General features: G+C 41.4%; 1 protein-coding gene across 2 annotated transcripts; it reads left to right on the top strand.

Moving 5' to 3' along the window:
* The first annotated feature begins 1,388 nt into the window (after positions 1-1,388).
* ssh1a (slingshot protein phosphatase 1a) lies at positions 1,389-14,528 on the top strand. Of its 2 annotated transcripts, XM_087793056.1 has the most exons (15): positions 1,389-1,527; positions 3,147-3,184; positions 6,795-6,895; positions 7,747-7,811; positions 8,124-8,245; positions 8,386-8,454; positions 8,591-8,656; positions 9,011-9,205; positions 9,281-9,374; positions 9,700-9,828; positions 9,899-9,945; positions 10,009-10,155; positions 10,578-10,778; positions 10,854-11,532; positions 12,480-14,528. In XM_087793056.1, exons 1-15 carry the CDS (start codon positions 1,447-1,449, stop codon positions 13,488-13,490), a joined length of 3,045 nt encoding a protein of 1,014 aa, XP_087649182.1. In that variant the 5' UTR covers positions 1,389-1,446; the 3' UTR covers positions 13,491-14,528. The 2 variants fall into 2 exon arrangements, with proteins under 2 accessions (XP_087649182.1, XP_087649190.1); XM_087793064.1 differs by lacking the exons at positions 1,389-1,527; positions 3,147-3,184 and adding an exon at positions 5,722-5,871.
* The last annotated feature ends 1,586 nt before the right edge of the window (positions 14,529-16,114 follow it).

Raw genomic sequence — 16,114 nt, 5'->3', positions numbered from 1 at the left:
TGAGTCATAAAAAAGACTCCAGGAGTGGCCCCTGAACTGCAAGGGATCTCAGCCTAGACATTAGAATTTGAAAATATTGTATTTGAATAAAAAAACTAAACATAAAGGTGAATGTGATTGGATATTATATATATATTACAACCATTTTATTTGAAGATCCTTAAGAAAAAAAATGTTTTGTTACTTTTGTTAATAAAATAAAAAAAACGTAATGCAAAAGATCAAAAGTATTGATGCCATTACATCATAAAATAAATTGAAATAAGCTTATTTATTGGGTATTGTGTAATTTTAATACATTTAATTTAGAAATATGTATTTGTTTTCAAATGTATTTCCCCAGAAAAGGTCATATAAAAGAAAGAAAATAAATATTTAATGACTTAATGAGTTAATAGAGTTAATAATTAATTGCCCATGTCGCTGACTAAATTCGTTCAAAAAGCCTTTTTTCTAATGAGATATGGAATTTTTAGTCGTGAAAGGCACTATTCGAGGATTATTAGACACAATATCTTAAAAGAAAACTCCTTTATTTATGTGTATTCCTACTTTAAAATAGTCACACATAACACAGGCTTTTCCCTGATTTTCTGGGACTCCTGTGTTTTTCTCTCTGTTATTTGTTTTTTTAGTGAGTATTTTGATTGTTTAAGCGTTTTGTGACCCTGGTCTAGAAAAGCACTCTATAAATATAAATTACTTACTTACTTATTTATTGGGTAATGTGTCATGTTAATACATTTAATTTAGAAATATGTATTTGTCTTCAAAAGTATTTCCCCAGAAAAGTTCATATAAAAGAAAGCAAATAAATATTTAATCATTAATAAACTTAATGAGTTAATTGAGTTAATAATTAATTGCCCATGTCTGTTCTAATCCAAAAAAGTAAATATAACAAGTGACATTACAAAGGCCAACCCTGTGTCAATCTTAGGTAACACTTTAAAGTTTTGTGTTGGGAGTAACTTATTACCAGTAGGTAGAAGAGCGACAGCCTTTAATGTTCCACAGCACAACTCCATTGGATGTGCTGATAACAAGCAGATAACATTTTACCAATATGACTTTTTACGAGACAAGGAGACGTGAAACGAATGTAAATATTTAATCTTCTTTTAACTGTAGTAAATCATTGAAATATTATATTTCTTATTTGAATGTAAGTCGCATACTTCCTTATCATAACTGTTTGTGACCCTTCACCCCGAGCTCGCTGGGGCAAGTAACAGAAAGAAAATAATAAAAAACATTTATCATGTTGAATTATGTATTAATATCCATTATATATGTTTTAAAATATTATATTTAATTTTTAAAAATCGTTTTCACGTTCCAGTCCCCGCGTGCGCGAGGAGGATGCAGCACTTCCTGCTCCTGGTCCACAGCAGCTAGCAGCTCACCAGGCCACAGCGGCGGCCGGTGCATCCTCAGCTTCCAGCCATGGCGTTGGTTACTCTGCAGCGGTCCCCGACCCCGAGCGCTGCGTCCAGCGCCAGCACCACCGCCACGACGGGTGGCGAGGTGGGTTGTCGTCCGGCGGGTCCCGGTTGTGAGGGGGTTCGGTGTTTTGGGGGGAAATAGCGGTGGACGTTAAAAGAGATGTCCGGTGCTGCAAGCTAACCTAGCTGTCGATACTTCATGCTAACTCGTTAGCTTCAAACTAGCCCAACGTTTCCAGTTGTAAGATATTGTGTTAATTCAAAACAAAATGGGGGGCTTTGTGAACCTAAATATAAAGTGCAGTTGTTATTCTGAAGCGGAAGAAAGAGTTAAACAGGAAACCCATGTCAGCAATAGCATCCAAAGATTGAATGAAGCTGTCGACAGTTGTAACCACTTGTCACTCAATGTCACAATATGACTTATTACACAACAATATTAACGTGAATATAATAATAATAAAGTCATGAGTCTTTTTTTCTGTTTTTGCTGAAGCAGCGTTCTAACTGTGACCACATCTGACCTCTTAAATAAACATTCAATACTGTTAGACATGGATTATTTTACAAGTCAATAATAACGACTTGGAAAATAAAAATACTTTTTACGTTGTTAAAAATAGGAAAGAAATGTATAAAACAGATGCGTTGATATTCACAATTCCGTTATTACTGTACCCTTTAACTTCATCAGAATCTTAAGCTTAACGTTTTATTTTCAAATATTACGATAGTATCCTGTGTATTGACCTAATAGTTGACGTCTCAATTATTTCTTTAAGCTCAAAATAAAAAAATGAAAGATAAATAAAATAATGATCCAAACGCCACGATAACCACATGGTGGCGCTATACCACCATATGTTTTCTGCTGCACAAACTCCATGTACCTCATCTTTATCCCTTTATTTAAGAGCCCACATGAGCATGCTTGTTTGCGTGATGACATGGGTTTAAGTTGGCAGCTGGTCTCCAGGTATCTTTCAATGGCGTGCTGTGCTCGGTGCAAGCACCGCTGGTCTGAGAGGTGAGCATCAGATCTGCAGCTATGATGTCATCTCCTCATGAGGGCTGCAGGGTGGGTGTCAGCACTGGAGTACTACTGCCTGCAGCCCCGTAATGTACTCAATAATTCAGTTATACCACGATGTGCATGGATATCATTCTGCAATCATGAGCGTGAAGGTGGAAATCTTAGATGATGTCACGTTGTCCGACAGCTGGCGCTGACTAAATTAGTTCAAAAAGCCTTTTTTCGAATAACATATCAAATTTCTAATCATGAAAGGCACTATTCGAGGATTATTAGTCACAATATCTTAAAAGAAAACTCCTTTATTTATGTGTATTCCTACTTTAAAATAATCACACATAACACAGGCTTTTCCCTGATTTTCTGGGACTCCTGTGTTGTTCTTGGTGTTATCTTGTATTTTTTAGAATATATTTTTGAGTATTTTCTATTGTTTAAGCGCTTTGTGACCCTGCTCTAGAAAAGCGCTCTATAAATATAAATGACTTACTTATAAGCGTGTAATTCATTTTTCTTCTAATGTTTCATACAATAAATCTTATTATTCGTCTATCGGGAACACATTTTTCTTTTGGTTTGTGTATTTTTGTGTCTGTGCAGTCTTTATTGTCTGTTTATAGCTTTACATAGTTTCTGCTTTTTCATTTCTACATTAATGTCTTTTACAGGATTTCGGGAGTGAAGACGAACGGCGAGTTAATCAAAGGTAAGTTTACTCTGAGAACATTTGGTGGGTGACTTAGTGCCTGGTACAATACTCCACGTTTATAAACAGGTGTTGTTGATTTATGGGCCAGATTTGGCTTTGAGTCATTCCGCACAATCTGCAAGGGTGGCAGACTTGCTGGCATCCACAAATGAGATCAACAGAGTCACTGTTATAGAACACCCGTCTGGCGCCTTCGTTGGCAGAGTCAACCTGGCTGACATCTGTAAAAGAATCATTATCTCATTAATTTCACATAAGTGCAGTGTTTATAGATACATTTTGTTCTTGAACGTCAACTTGTTGAGTTTCATTCTCGCAGGACCCGTTACCTTGGTAACAAATAACTTCCTCAACGGTTTTAATTTGAATTGTATTTCACTTCTTTTTTTGGTTTTCGCTAAGAATAAGAACATTTTGTCATATTTTAAATACATTATGAATATCTGTGATTTTGTGTCTTGATCTGTGTGTTAAGAAATAGTTGGATTTTATTAGTTTGGTGTGTTGGCTTTTCTTTTTAAAACATTTTCCACTTTCGATCGTTATTTTTACACATCTTATCTGTGTTTTTGTAAGTAAGACTTGTTCATAACATCCTCCCATGATCACCACTTACAAACCCCTCTCATCAAGTCACAATAAACAGATGGGGCCAAACTTTAGAAATGGTCAGTAAATGCCAAAAAGGTTGTACAAGTAACACAAATTTGATCATATATTCGTATTGTGGTGTTGAAATAGGTCATCGGTGTCTAGGTATTAACCCTGGAGCGATGAAGGTGTATAAGAGAGGTACAGGTCCGGTCTTGTTTCTGAATTGCTTTGATTGTTCAAGATTGTTTGTCATATTATGCAACTGCATTTCTAGGAAATTGATGCTTGATAGGCTTATGTCATGTTCAAATGTAGCCGGATGACTCTTAAGATCAGCGTGTGCTCTTTTTGTTTGATAGTTACCTCACAGTTTTATGGACAGTTGGATTTTAGAACATTAGGATTTTATTTTAAATTACGTTGTTCTGTGAATAACAGGAAATGCAATCATTAAAATGTATGTGTTTATATTGAAGACTTCCTTACAAGATGATGTTCCACCTCATTTTACCAGAGCGAGGTCAAGTTCGAGCTAAAACGATGAACAAGGCTGACCTGTTCCCGTTGTACCTTCATCCTGTACTTACAGCTGCACCTGATGATTCAGAGCACAGGCTTACAGGGCGTCTGGTCAAGTTTGGCCCAAGTTGAACTAGAATCAGTCCATTTCCTGCTTGGGGAAACTCGGTAGCACCAACATTCTTGAACTTGAACGTAGGTAGAAACATGTTTGAGTTTGTGACCTCAGACCCCAGAAATGTACATTCACTGCCTTATTTTTCATTTAGGTAGATAGATGGATGATAGATGGATAGATGATAGAACTGTATTAAGAAAATCCCTTTATGAAATAAGGGTTTTTTGTCACCACACAGCAGCCAACAATGCAGCAGCAATGGTTTTTGGAATTAATTTGGTGAACAATGTCTATGAGTTGACTGTATTCATTGCTTTGCTATCACTTTTGTAGCAAGTCAAATTTGAAAATAAACTATAGACGGACTAGATCTATGAAGCTTAGAGCAGACCTGTGTTTTTAACCGATCAGGAACAGGTATTCATGCTCCCACATCATGTATAATGTTCATGTTTGGTGTTAAACCAACATGTTGGTTACTTATAGTGTACTCATAATAATTTTTATTTTTGAAATGAATGAAGGTTTGGATTTATAACCATTATCTCATCAATGTATGATTTACATTGAAATTAATTGAAAGATTGTTGGCCGAGTTGTCAAAATCTGATCAATGTCTGTATGAACGCTATGATCAAAACCTCCTCAGTAAGACTCAGCAACTCAAACCCCTAAGGATTCAGTCAAACAAAGGATTTGTACCACATACTGGTTTGTTTGCGGTGCATGAGAGTGTGTAAGTGACATCCATTGCTACCTGAAGGAGAAGGACAAGATAATCCCTGCTTTATAAGCTGGGGTATAATGAGATTTGGGAGTTTTGGTCAGGGGCCAGTTCTCACCGGCCTGTCTGTCCATGCTTCCCCCATGTGTCTCGCTCCCCGGACGCACTGCCTAGGATTCTGTTGACCCGTGCGATGGCATTCACGTCCCATTAAAAAGTTTTGGCTTCATTGCCTTTGTCTGCGTTTGTAGTCCAAAGAAACAAATGGCCAGATTTGTCTTCGGCTGACTGGCTGGACCGGCCAACCTTCACTCTTGTGTTTCTTTTTGTGAGTCAGCAATTGAAAGTTTCAAGGAAATCGCTTGAGAGTTTGCTCTGGGCGACAAGTTCTGAAGATGCACAGTGTCGAGCAGATAGTTACACCGGCTCATAAGAGGGAGGAGGGAAGAGGAGGGAGGAGAATCCGAAGACGTCTCTGCTGAGCGTGAACGGATAACTGCAGTCTGTCACTCAAAGGCTGTCAAACCAGGACTTGGAAGCATCGTTTGTCTCGCACACTTTGCTTCCCCCTCCCGCTGATGAAGTGGAGGTTTATTGCGCTGAAAAGGTTTGGGCTTGTTCGGTCTACAGGATGCATCTGGTGGTAGAACCCATCCAGAAGGTCATGATGAAGGTGCTGCCTTATTTCGTGGAGAACGCCGTGCTCACTCAGGCTCAGATAAACCGCATGTAAGTCTTTGTGTATTAAGAACGGCTGTTCGTTTTGCTCGTTGAATTTAATCCAAAGACACTGATGTCAAATGTATGTGAAGTAGACTATCAGTTTCTTTAACAGAGAGAGGGTGAACACATTGGTCATTGAGGCGCAGCCTTTCTGGGCATCAGTGTCCAGGATTGAAGCTGCTTTATTTAAAGTAACTTAAGTAGTTTGAATTTATAATCGTAACTTCTTGGTTCTCGAAAGTCTTGTAAATGACTTGAAGTGAAAATATATAAATGGATAAATATATCTATTTTATTGATTCATAAACAAAATCATTAAATTGTATCAGCTTTATTAAAGATATAATGTCAGGTGATCCACCCCCCTCCCCCCTCCAGTTTGAAACCTTCATTAATAAGTAAGATAAGAAAAGTAAAAGCTTTTAGGCAAAGTATGTTTTGCTGCTGGCAGAACCTTGTTGTTTGGATTACATTGCGCTCCAGTCATTATTATTTATGGTCTCTGACTAAACATGTTAATGCCGGCGCTCCATCCTGCCAGGACCTTTTATGAAGGTGCTCACAGCGATCTCCAGTGTAATGGAATGAGTGAGTTGTGCCTGGAGGAAACATCGGTTTGTTGTTTTAATGTACGTCATGATGTCATTTGTTAACATCACCCTGGACTAACATAAGAATGTTTAGACCATTACAAGCAGGTGTGAACTGTTGTTTGCTCTTCATCATTCATTTACATGGTTTATTATGTCTGCTGTAGGTCCAATATACCTAGAATTATGATGCATATTTTAATTTGATTCGACTTATTTACTTAAAAGTAGCACATTTCTTATGAATGACGAAATGTAAATCTCTACTCAAATTTATTTGGGTTATACAACTTCTTTATATTGTGCGGTTAAAGTCTCTTTTTGTTTCTTTTTTTCCAGCCTCAGTGAAAGTTTCTTCATGGTAAAGGGGGCAGCACTTTTCCTGCAGCAGGGCAGCACTCAGCAGGGCCAAAAGGTGCAACCCCATCACAAACATGCAGGTAAAAACCACACCAGCATAAAACCATCAGACAGAAGACTGGTTCAATACGTTTTAGATAGGGGTGTTTGCCAAACATCATTACAAATGTCTTGGTCTAGGAAGAGGAACGCGGTGGTTGTTGGGAGGTTCATAAGTATATTCCAGACATGTATCTGTAGAAGATTTAGGAATATGGACTTAGAATCCACAACATTCCATCACACGTTTAGTGATTTTAAAATTCAGGTTATATCTCCTCCCTGGGTACATTGAAGGGCTGAACGATCACCCAAGTTGCTTAAAAAAAGGGATTTTCATATCGCAAAGGTTTGCGATTTTATTCAATTTATTTTAATTGGATTTTCGGGCCGTCATGTAGTCACGTGACTTACGAGCAGTTGTGTGTGTGCTACTAAAAGTATATCATGTAGTACAATCACACAATTCAACTGATAAATAACAAATGTTTTATTTTGAATGACAGTGAATGCACTTAAAAACGTCAGAGAAACAAAAGTAACAAAAGTGCTAAAAAAAAAGCCCTTTTCTTTATTATGCACTGAAGTTTGTGTGATTTATTATTGACTCGTAAATATGTAAAAATGTTGCTCTTATTGTTAACTTCAATAAATCTTTTAACTTAATCACTGGCTTCTTTATAGGTCACCATATCCACATGGACATTTATGTTGCACACATTTGATATTTAGAAGGTTAATATATTATATTTAGTCAAAGATCATGTCATTTGTTTTGCAGATACTTCAATATTGAAGTTGTTAGTAGAGTAGTGAAAATGTGTTTGATTTCATGGCCTTCAATGTGTTGATGTGTCTGACGTCGTTTCATTATGTTGTTTCCCTCTTAAAGGTGACTTACCTCAACATCTGCAGGTGATGATTAATATTCTTCGCTCAGAGGACCGGATTAAACTGGTGAGAGGTTTCAAAAAGTGAATAGTGTTTTCCTACAGATGAAGACAAGCCTCCACACATGAGCTTTTTAAAGAAACATTGACTCGAGGAAATAACTACCTAAGATTTCCATGGTTGAGGTCCTTTTGTTTTTATGAGTTTTGAATTCCACAGACATGAACTATGATACAGTTATTGCCACAAGTAGTTATTAATGCTCATGTATAATCCACTTTATACACAGTTTTTTCCCATATAAGGTTGATATTTAATGACCCCTTTACATAGTAATATTAGCCGAATGACTGTGTTAACATTTCCTCTCCGATGCAGGCAGTACGGCTGGAGAGCGGTTGGTCAGACCGTGTGCGCTACATGGTGGTTCTGTACACCAGCGGGCGACAGGACACGGAAGAGAACATTCTTCTAGGAATTGACTTCACAAGCAAAGACTGGTGAGTTGAATATGAAAAGTACTTTGTCTTTAAACTACTGCATTCCTGATAAACGGGTGCTTTCAATTCAAAAAATAAATAAAAATAAGAATAGAAACATAGTGTTTTTAATTTATAACCTGTATGTGTAATTTCCGCAGCAAAAGCTGTTCCATTGGAATGGTGCTTCCTCTCTGGAGTGACACAAAAATCCATCTGGATGGTGACGGGTAAGTTTCCCTCTGTCTGCGTGTGTGTGACCCTGTGTGTGAGGACACATCTGAAGCTGCAGCTACACCTCACGCTAAAATTAAATACTCAACACACACATACGGCAAGTAAGCATCTGTTTTGTTCTTGCCTCAGGGGCTTCACGGTGAACACGGCGGGCCGGACACATGTCTTCAAACCTGTGTCAGTGCAGGCGATGTGGTAAGTAATCCTCTGGAGCCATATCGGCTGTTTACGACTGTATACTGTCATGACACAGCGCAATAAATCTCCTGGTTGCATGTGAGGAGCACATGTCCCGCTGAGCTGCAGGGGTGCTGCATGCTGTTGCGTCAGTCTGCCACCTGCTGGAGCTAGGTAGCAACTGCATCTCATAACGGTTAAACCCTGTGATGTTTTTTAGTTTAATTGTGAAAAAAAGTGAATATAAATTAATCCAAGAGCTGATTCAATACCAAGTGAATGGAGTTTTTTACTAAAATTCTCTAAATGGATTCACTCGTCACATGTTTCTTTTGCTAGTTTTTGTGAGTCTGACCTCATGTCCTCTGCTAGGTCTGCCCTCCAGGTGCTGCACAAAGCATGTGAGGTGTCGCGCAGGTACAACTACTTCCCCGGAGGCATGGCTCTCACATGGATGGGCTACTACGAAAGCTGCATCGCCTCGGAGCAGAGCTGCATCAACGAGTGGAACGCCATGAAAGACCTCGAGACGACACGGCCGGACTCGCCCACCATGTTTGTGGACAAGTGAGTTTTTAACTTCCTGTTGGATACGTTGACATGGTACAAATCCATATTGACTCTTTGTGCTCGGTATGCCAGGCCTTCAGAGCGAGAGAGGACAGAGTGCCTTATTAAAGCCAAACTCAGAAGCATCATGACGTGCCAGGACCTGGAGAATGTCACATGCAAGCAGGTACATTAAACACCCCCACCATAGCTTTTTAATAGAATATCAACAGAATATTTAAGTGAAATAATAATCTGGAAAATGGTTGGAATACGTTTGGCAGAGATATGGATTTTCATGGTCATTAGCAACTTCATAATTATTTGTTTTTGATTATTTGTAGTTCAAGGTTTGCACAGACATAACTCTAACTAAATAAAAAAACAACAACATGACTTTATAAAACGCAGCATAGAATTGAATGACTAAAATAGATCATTTCATGTGACTCGTATGAGAAAATGTGTTGGCGTTTTGCACATGTGTCAAATCAAATCTGATCTTGTCTCAGATCCGAACAGAGGTGGAGCAACACATGAGCTGCAACTTGAAGGAGTACAAAGAGTTCATTGACAATGAGATGTTGTTGATTTTGGGCCAGATGGACAAAGCCACGCTCATCTTCGACCATGTTTACCTGGTGAGACACATTTCCTACAGTGGTGTAGTTTTGATACGTTTAACACTCACCTGGACTTGTTTATTTTAAGGGCTCTGAATGGAACGCTTCAAATTTAGAGGAGCTGACAGAGACGGGGTAAATGACGGTTGACTCTTATTGTGAGTTAAAGAAATAACAACGACTGTCTTTGCTGTGCAGTGTGGGCTTCATTCTCAACGTCACCAGAGAGATAGACAACTTCTTTCCCGGTACATTCAGTTACCACAACATACGTGTGTACGATGAAGACGCCACCGACCTGCTGGCTCACTGGAACGACACGTACAACTTCATCATCAAAGCAAAGTGAGTCCGAGGTTTATATACATTATATTAGGGGTGTCAACATCAAAAAAATTGACCGTCATGTTACAGGTTACACATCTGAGATTTTTTTATCTTTATCAGTTGCCCTCTACAGGGTTCTGTCTCTATTCACACACTTCCTAATCCCATTACATTAAATCAGAAAAAAAAAGGATTCTTGTAAACTAAGTTCCAATAGTTAGTAAATTATCCAACTTAACAGAAAAATATCGTAAATGAAGTTCTGTGATTTTTCTGCGTATAAGGTGTACTTTAAAACCATTCATTTTCTCAGACAGTGCGACTCGAAGCTAAACTTTATTTATTTAGGATTTTACAACATTTTAAATGTACAATACATGATGATGATGATGATGATTGATATTAAGACATGAGTCGCTGTGATTTCTCGACGTCCGCAGAAAGAACCAGTCCAAATGTCTGGTTCATTGCAAGATGGGTGTCAGTCGCTCCGCCTCCACGGTCATCGCTTACGCCATGAAGGAGTACGGTTGGTCTTTAGAGAAGGCGTACAAGTTTGTCAAGGAGAAAAGAAGCATCACGAGACCCAACCCCGGCTTCATGAAGCAGCTGGCCGAGTACGAGGGGATCCTGGACGCGAGGTAGAGACTCGTCGGAGCATGTTGGTGGTCGAATCATTACTGTTTTATGACTATTTTATCATTTGTTTCCTTCAGTAATCAACGGCACAACAAGCTCTGGCATCCTGATGGAGACTGTGAGATGACGGAGGGGCAGTCCCAGTGTTGTGGCGGGGGGGAGGGAGACCACCCGACCCCGGAGCCCGGCATGTCACCCTGCTGTGAAGAAGCACTGTCTGATAAAGCTGCCAAATGCCCCTCACCGTGCCGGGCCGTGACATTGGAAATTGACCCGGCGTACAACAACTATTACTTCCGTCGGCTCTCTGACTCCGCACTGGACAGTGAACCGTCCACTCCCGTACGCGGACCCCCGCTTATAGGCATGGAGAAGGTATTCATTGAAATAGAGGATGTTGAGCGGGACGCGTTATTGGACGACGAGGCCTTCGACGGAAACGACGGTCTGCCGCTTCCATCTTTTGGGCCATCTTCGGAGGGCAGTGCCGCACAAACGGGTGGCCGCGGCCCTGAGGCCATGGAGGAGCTGCGACTGCGCCTCGAGTTCAGCACCGTCGAAGAAGAGGACGAAGAGGAGGCTAGAAAGGAGGAAGCGGAGATGGAAGTCCTAATGCAGCCGGACGACAGTGGTGGCGGCGGAGGAGCCGAAATAGAAACGCAAGACGTTGACGTAGATGCGGAGAGCAATGGGATGGATCTGGCGTCGCTGAATGAAAATTCCAACAATAACAACCATCTCGACCACAACCTCAGTGTAAGTCTCCTTGAGTTCATACTTCATTCCTGGTATTCACCTGCAATAATACAGGGATCTCACTCACCACCAACTTCACACAAAGTAACTCTCGATTAAAGCCCTTGTTTGCTGCTCAAACGCATTTTTAAAGAGACTAAATGTGGTAACCCGTCTTTATGAGGATAAATTGAGAATTTTTGTTCACCCTTGCGTTATCTCAAGGTCACACGAAGGCCCAAAAATGTGTTTGTGGTATCCCTTGTGTTGCCTCTGATGCTTTTCTTTATTAATTGTTGGAAAAAAACATGTAAAATATTGACATAATTATAAGTTTTTCCCTTTTCTTCCCCCGTGAAAAATTGGTCCTTTGCAGTATCATGGTTTACCTTCCGCTTCCTGTTGCAGATTTTTTCATTTTGTTAACGATACTTTATATTAAGTTACATTATATCTAGTTGCAGTCAGGAACGGAAAAGCACCTTTTCTTTGTTCCAACTGTTATAAACCGGTGAACAACGGATAAACTTCAACATAAGCACATAATACATAAATACTGCACCTAATTTACTTGGTGCCAACCAACCAGTGAACTCTCACAATGCCTCCCTACACACTGCTCTATTTGGTGATTGTTTGTCACTACATCACGCTTTGTAAATTCTACTTCTATGTTGCTATGTCAAAAATAATGGATAGCTTTGATTGGTTTGCTGGGCGGCAAAGCATTACTGGAGCTGTTTAGATTACCATTACTGAGGGGTATTAAAGAAATGAGAAATTAAATGGTCATTACTTAGAAAATTGTATTTGATGCCTGGAGTTTTCAGAAGGTAACTCCTGCAATAAACAAGAGACCCCTGTAATCCTGCCAGAATTGGTTAACGTATGACTTAAAGAAAGTGTTTACTATTGTGTTTTCATCTCTTCTCTTCTTAAGACTGACTCTTTCTTTTCTTGTTGTTTAGGTGATGGTGACTTCTTCCCTTCCTCTCTCCGCTGCTGCATCTTTGGATTCCAAGACTAGTTCAAAAGTAGACTCTCCGACGTTGGCGTCCAAGCATTGCCTTAACTTCAGCTCCAACATTCCAAGTGCTTCGGTCCTAATATCCCATTCTGCACCTGAAGGCCTCAAGTGTCCCGCCGCTCGCTGTGGTCCACTGTGCGACTGTCACAGCTGCTCCGCTCCCGTTCCATCGTCGTCACCATCATCATCATCATCATCATCATCACAGCCCGAGGGAGAAGATCTGCTTCCGTCAAAAGAGAAGAACAACAATGATTTGGTTGAAGAGTCGACCAGAAGCGACCGGAAACAGTCTGAAGATTCCTCTGATGTTCCGACTGGATTGTTGGAGGAGGAAGTTGGTGAGAAGCAGGACGTGACAGTGGAGCATCAGAGCTCCGGTCTGGTGCGAAGACAAGCAGAGAGACTGGAGAGGCTTTCTAGTTTGACCCAGGAGACCCCGCACACGTCCGTGCTCTCAAACCCAAGTCCTCTCTCCTCGAAGATCCGCTATCAAACGGAAGAGATTTCCCCGAAAACGTCCACACCCTGCCAGGCTCGGCTGGAGCCGCTGGTCATGCCGCTGACGAACGAGACTCTGGTGGTGGCGTCTGGGATCCTCACCCCAACCTCGTCCCCCCACGGCTCCACCTTGACACGGAGCTCCAGCAGCGACAGCCTGCGCAGCGTCAGAGGGAAGCCGGGCCTGGTCCGCCAGAGGGCTCAGGAGATCGAGACCCGCATGCGTCTGGCCGGCCTGACCGTGTCGTCCAGGCTCAAGCGCTCCAACTCGCTGGCCAAGCTGGGCAGCCTCACCTTCTCCTCCGAGGACCTCTGCTCCGTCGGCTCCTCCGACGCCGGGACGTTGCTCCTCTTCTCGCTGTCGCCGGAGTCGGACCGCGGCCTCGAGTGGGAGTCCCCCTCGACCGCGGCCCCGCGCACCCCCGACGCACCCGAGGACGCCAGGAGTTGACACATCGAGTCATTACCACTGACCTTCGTGTGTCCGGAAGTGGAACGTGAAGAGAGACGGACGGACACACGACGCCAACCGTCACGGTGAAAACTCTCCTTTTGCCACATTCGTTCTCCAACTGCTGTTCAGTCGTATTGCTGTACGTGTGTAAAGCCATCCGTTCACCCGTGTGTGCGACCTGGTTTTGATTCATGGACATAAAGTGCCTTAGAGACGAGAGGCACCGTGTCAAAAGAGTGCACAACACATGGGGTATGGGAAGCTCGATGACCTTTGACCCCCCACACCGCTGTATGTTCTCGGTACGTACTGTAGTCCACAAATATCGTCGCTGAACCATCGACTTTGAGCCACTGACCAGATCTCGACGTTCAGCACAGCGTTTCTGTAAGAAGCTTCTTCTGCACATGTACGAGGAGCTTCTCATTCCATGAAGACGAGTCGACACGAGCGTTTTGTTCCGACAGAGTTCCTGACATGCAATCTTCCAAAACATTGACGTCCTCGACCTCCTGCTCCTGATTGGAGGCCGAAGCTGAAGATCTTAATGCAAAAATATGAAGCGTGACGGGATCTGAGGATCCACGGCAGTCGCATCATATGACGGCCCCCGCCCCCGGGGGCCCAAGTCTCCGACAAGATGTGAAACTATGCTGTTTTTCATTCTTCAGTCTTAAGCGTTGCCAACATTTTAAACCTTTTTATTTACCGCGTCGAAGACCAAAGTCGTTTGGCCATTCCCCACATCGTGCGGGAGAAAACTGTTCAAATCTGTCAAAACCATCAATCCTTTTTGAAATGCTGTCACTTGTTTTTGCACATCCGGGAGGAACGGAGCGACTCGGTGGAGTCGTCGGGCTTCGAGCTGTTATGCTTTTTACGCTCATGTCACGTATGAGTTTTAAAGCTACGATCACAGTCGGTCACGACGCTTCCTCGTGACCATTTACTTTTATAATTAATTATGCAGTAACTTTTTTTTACTGTTCCATGTTTAAATGCATATTGCACTTTTTTTAAGTTGGTCAAAAACGTTGTACTGTATGTGTTAATTATGGAAAATAAACATGTTTTTCATAAGCTTTGATCACGTAACGTTTGTAAGAACCTGACGTCATACGAAGGATCTGAAGCTTCACATCACGCAGGAGCATCAGACACGCGAGGAACAATGGCTCTGTGTGGGTCGAGTCATGTGAGCGTGTGTTGGATTCGTCCATTTCTAACTCATTATTGGAGTTAATGGGCTGCTAGGTGGGGTCCATTGAATTATTAATCCTGAGTTTTGGGTCTTTTATGTCAAGGGGGTCCTTGACCTTTTATGCACTTGCAGATCGTTTTTGTATCGGAATTATTTTAAGTATAAGCCTGCAGATAAAACGACAAAAGTAAAAGTGTACGGCCTTCAAAATCCAACCGTTAAGTGAATATAATACATTTCAACATAACGCTGACCAAGCATATCTGCAGCGACTACTACTATAAACTACTAGTTCTCTCTTCTTAACCTGGACTAAATGGCGTATAAAAAAAATCAAAATTACTTTTAAGACAAAGAGAAAATTAAACGGTAATTCTCAATTAATTAGAAAAGTTGTTTTTTGAAATCCCGGCCCGGAGTTTGGGGACCACTGCCTAATGCTTTGGAGATTTGATTTCCAAACTGGATTTGCAGTAGTTACCTCGAAAAAAAGAAACTGAACTGGTGACTTTTAATTGAGTGTGATTGACTTTCCAGGGTGTCCTCCTCCTCCTAATGTAATTCCCGCACTCCTCTTAATGATCCAACGAATGAAAACCCTTTTTCTACTCCCTCTTTAGGACTGTTTCTGAACCAAGTGAATTTTACCCAGCATGCTTTGTGATTAGACGACTGACACCCGTCAATCATTAAGGTTCCCCATCGCCCGACTAGTCCTAATTTTGTTGTTTTGAGCATCAAAGTGGGGAAATGTGGTGATCTTTTTTTTATTTATCATAAGTTAAGATAAAAGTCGATCTTCATTTTTTAATAAGAACAAGACATTGTTGTTAAACCAACTCTGCCATCATCACTAAATACAATGTAATTCTCTGAGTATAACAATATTTTGTAAACATTTTTGCTCTTTATGGGTGAATAAATTAAATACAATGGGGTTTTTCTTCAGTGTATAACAACGGTTCAAGACTGCAATACTTTGCAGAGACGTCCTGCCAGCATGAGTCTGGTGTCGGCAGCAGTGGGTCGAGCCTCTTCTCCGTCCTCGGCTCCTGAAGCGTTGGCTACTGCACTCATGCTTTTATTGAGCGGCTTTATATCCTGTTTGCTTCGCTACCATGGAGACGACGGAGTCTTCATCGGGTTCTGTCCTAGACGGTGTTAATGAAGCTCCCGGGGGGATCAGCGTGAGGACCAGTTACGAGGGAGACTTTGGCTCCAATTATCACCTTCATTCCTTCCTCTTCGCCTCCGTTGATGAACACGATTCTTCCTCTGAACTGCTCACACGGCGTGATGTTGCTTCGTGAGTTAGGATTCTATTCCTGGTAACCAGATCACATGTGTAATTGTTACTAATTAACATGTAAGTCAAAGTAATGCAAGGTCTGCGGGCCCATTTCAGCCCGTCAACTATGAG

This window comes from Callionymus lyra, chromosome 1 (genome assembly GCF_982586985.1).
Source record: "Callionymus lyra chromosome 1, fCalLyr1.hap1.1, whole genome shotgun sequence".
Taxonomy (NCBI): Eukaryota; Metazoa; Chordata; class Actinopteri; order Syngnathiformes; family Callionymidae; genus Callionymus; species Callionymus lyra.
This window is presented reverse-complemented; position numbering and strand designations above follow the sequence as displayed.

Bases quoted from the DNA above. Each gene is read 5' to 3' on its own strand.
- ssh1a (XM_087793056.1), top strand. From the start codon at position 1,447: ATGGCGTTGGTTACTCTGCAGCGGTCCCCGACCCCGAGCGCTGCGTCC. The intron at 1,528-3,146 runs GTGGGTTGTCGT...TGTCTTTTACAG, and splicing joins CCGCCACGACGGGTGGCGAG to GATTTCGGGAGTGAAGACGA. The intron at 9,206-9,280 runs GTGAGTTTTTAA...TCGGTATGCCAG, and splicing joins CCCACCATGTTTGTGGACAA to GCCTTCAGAGCGAGAGAGGA.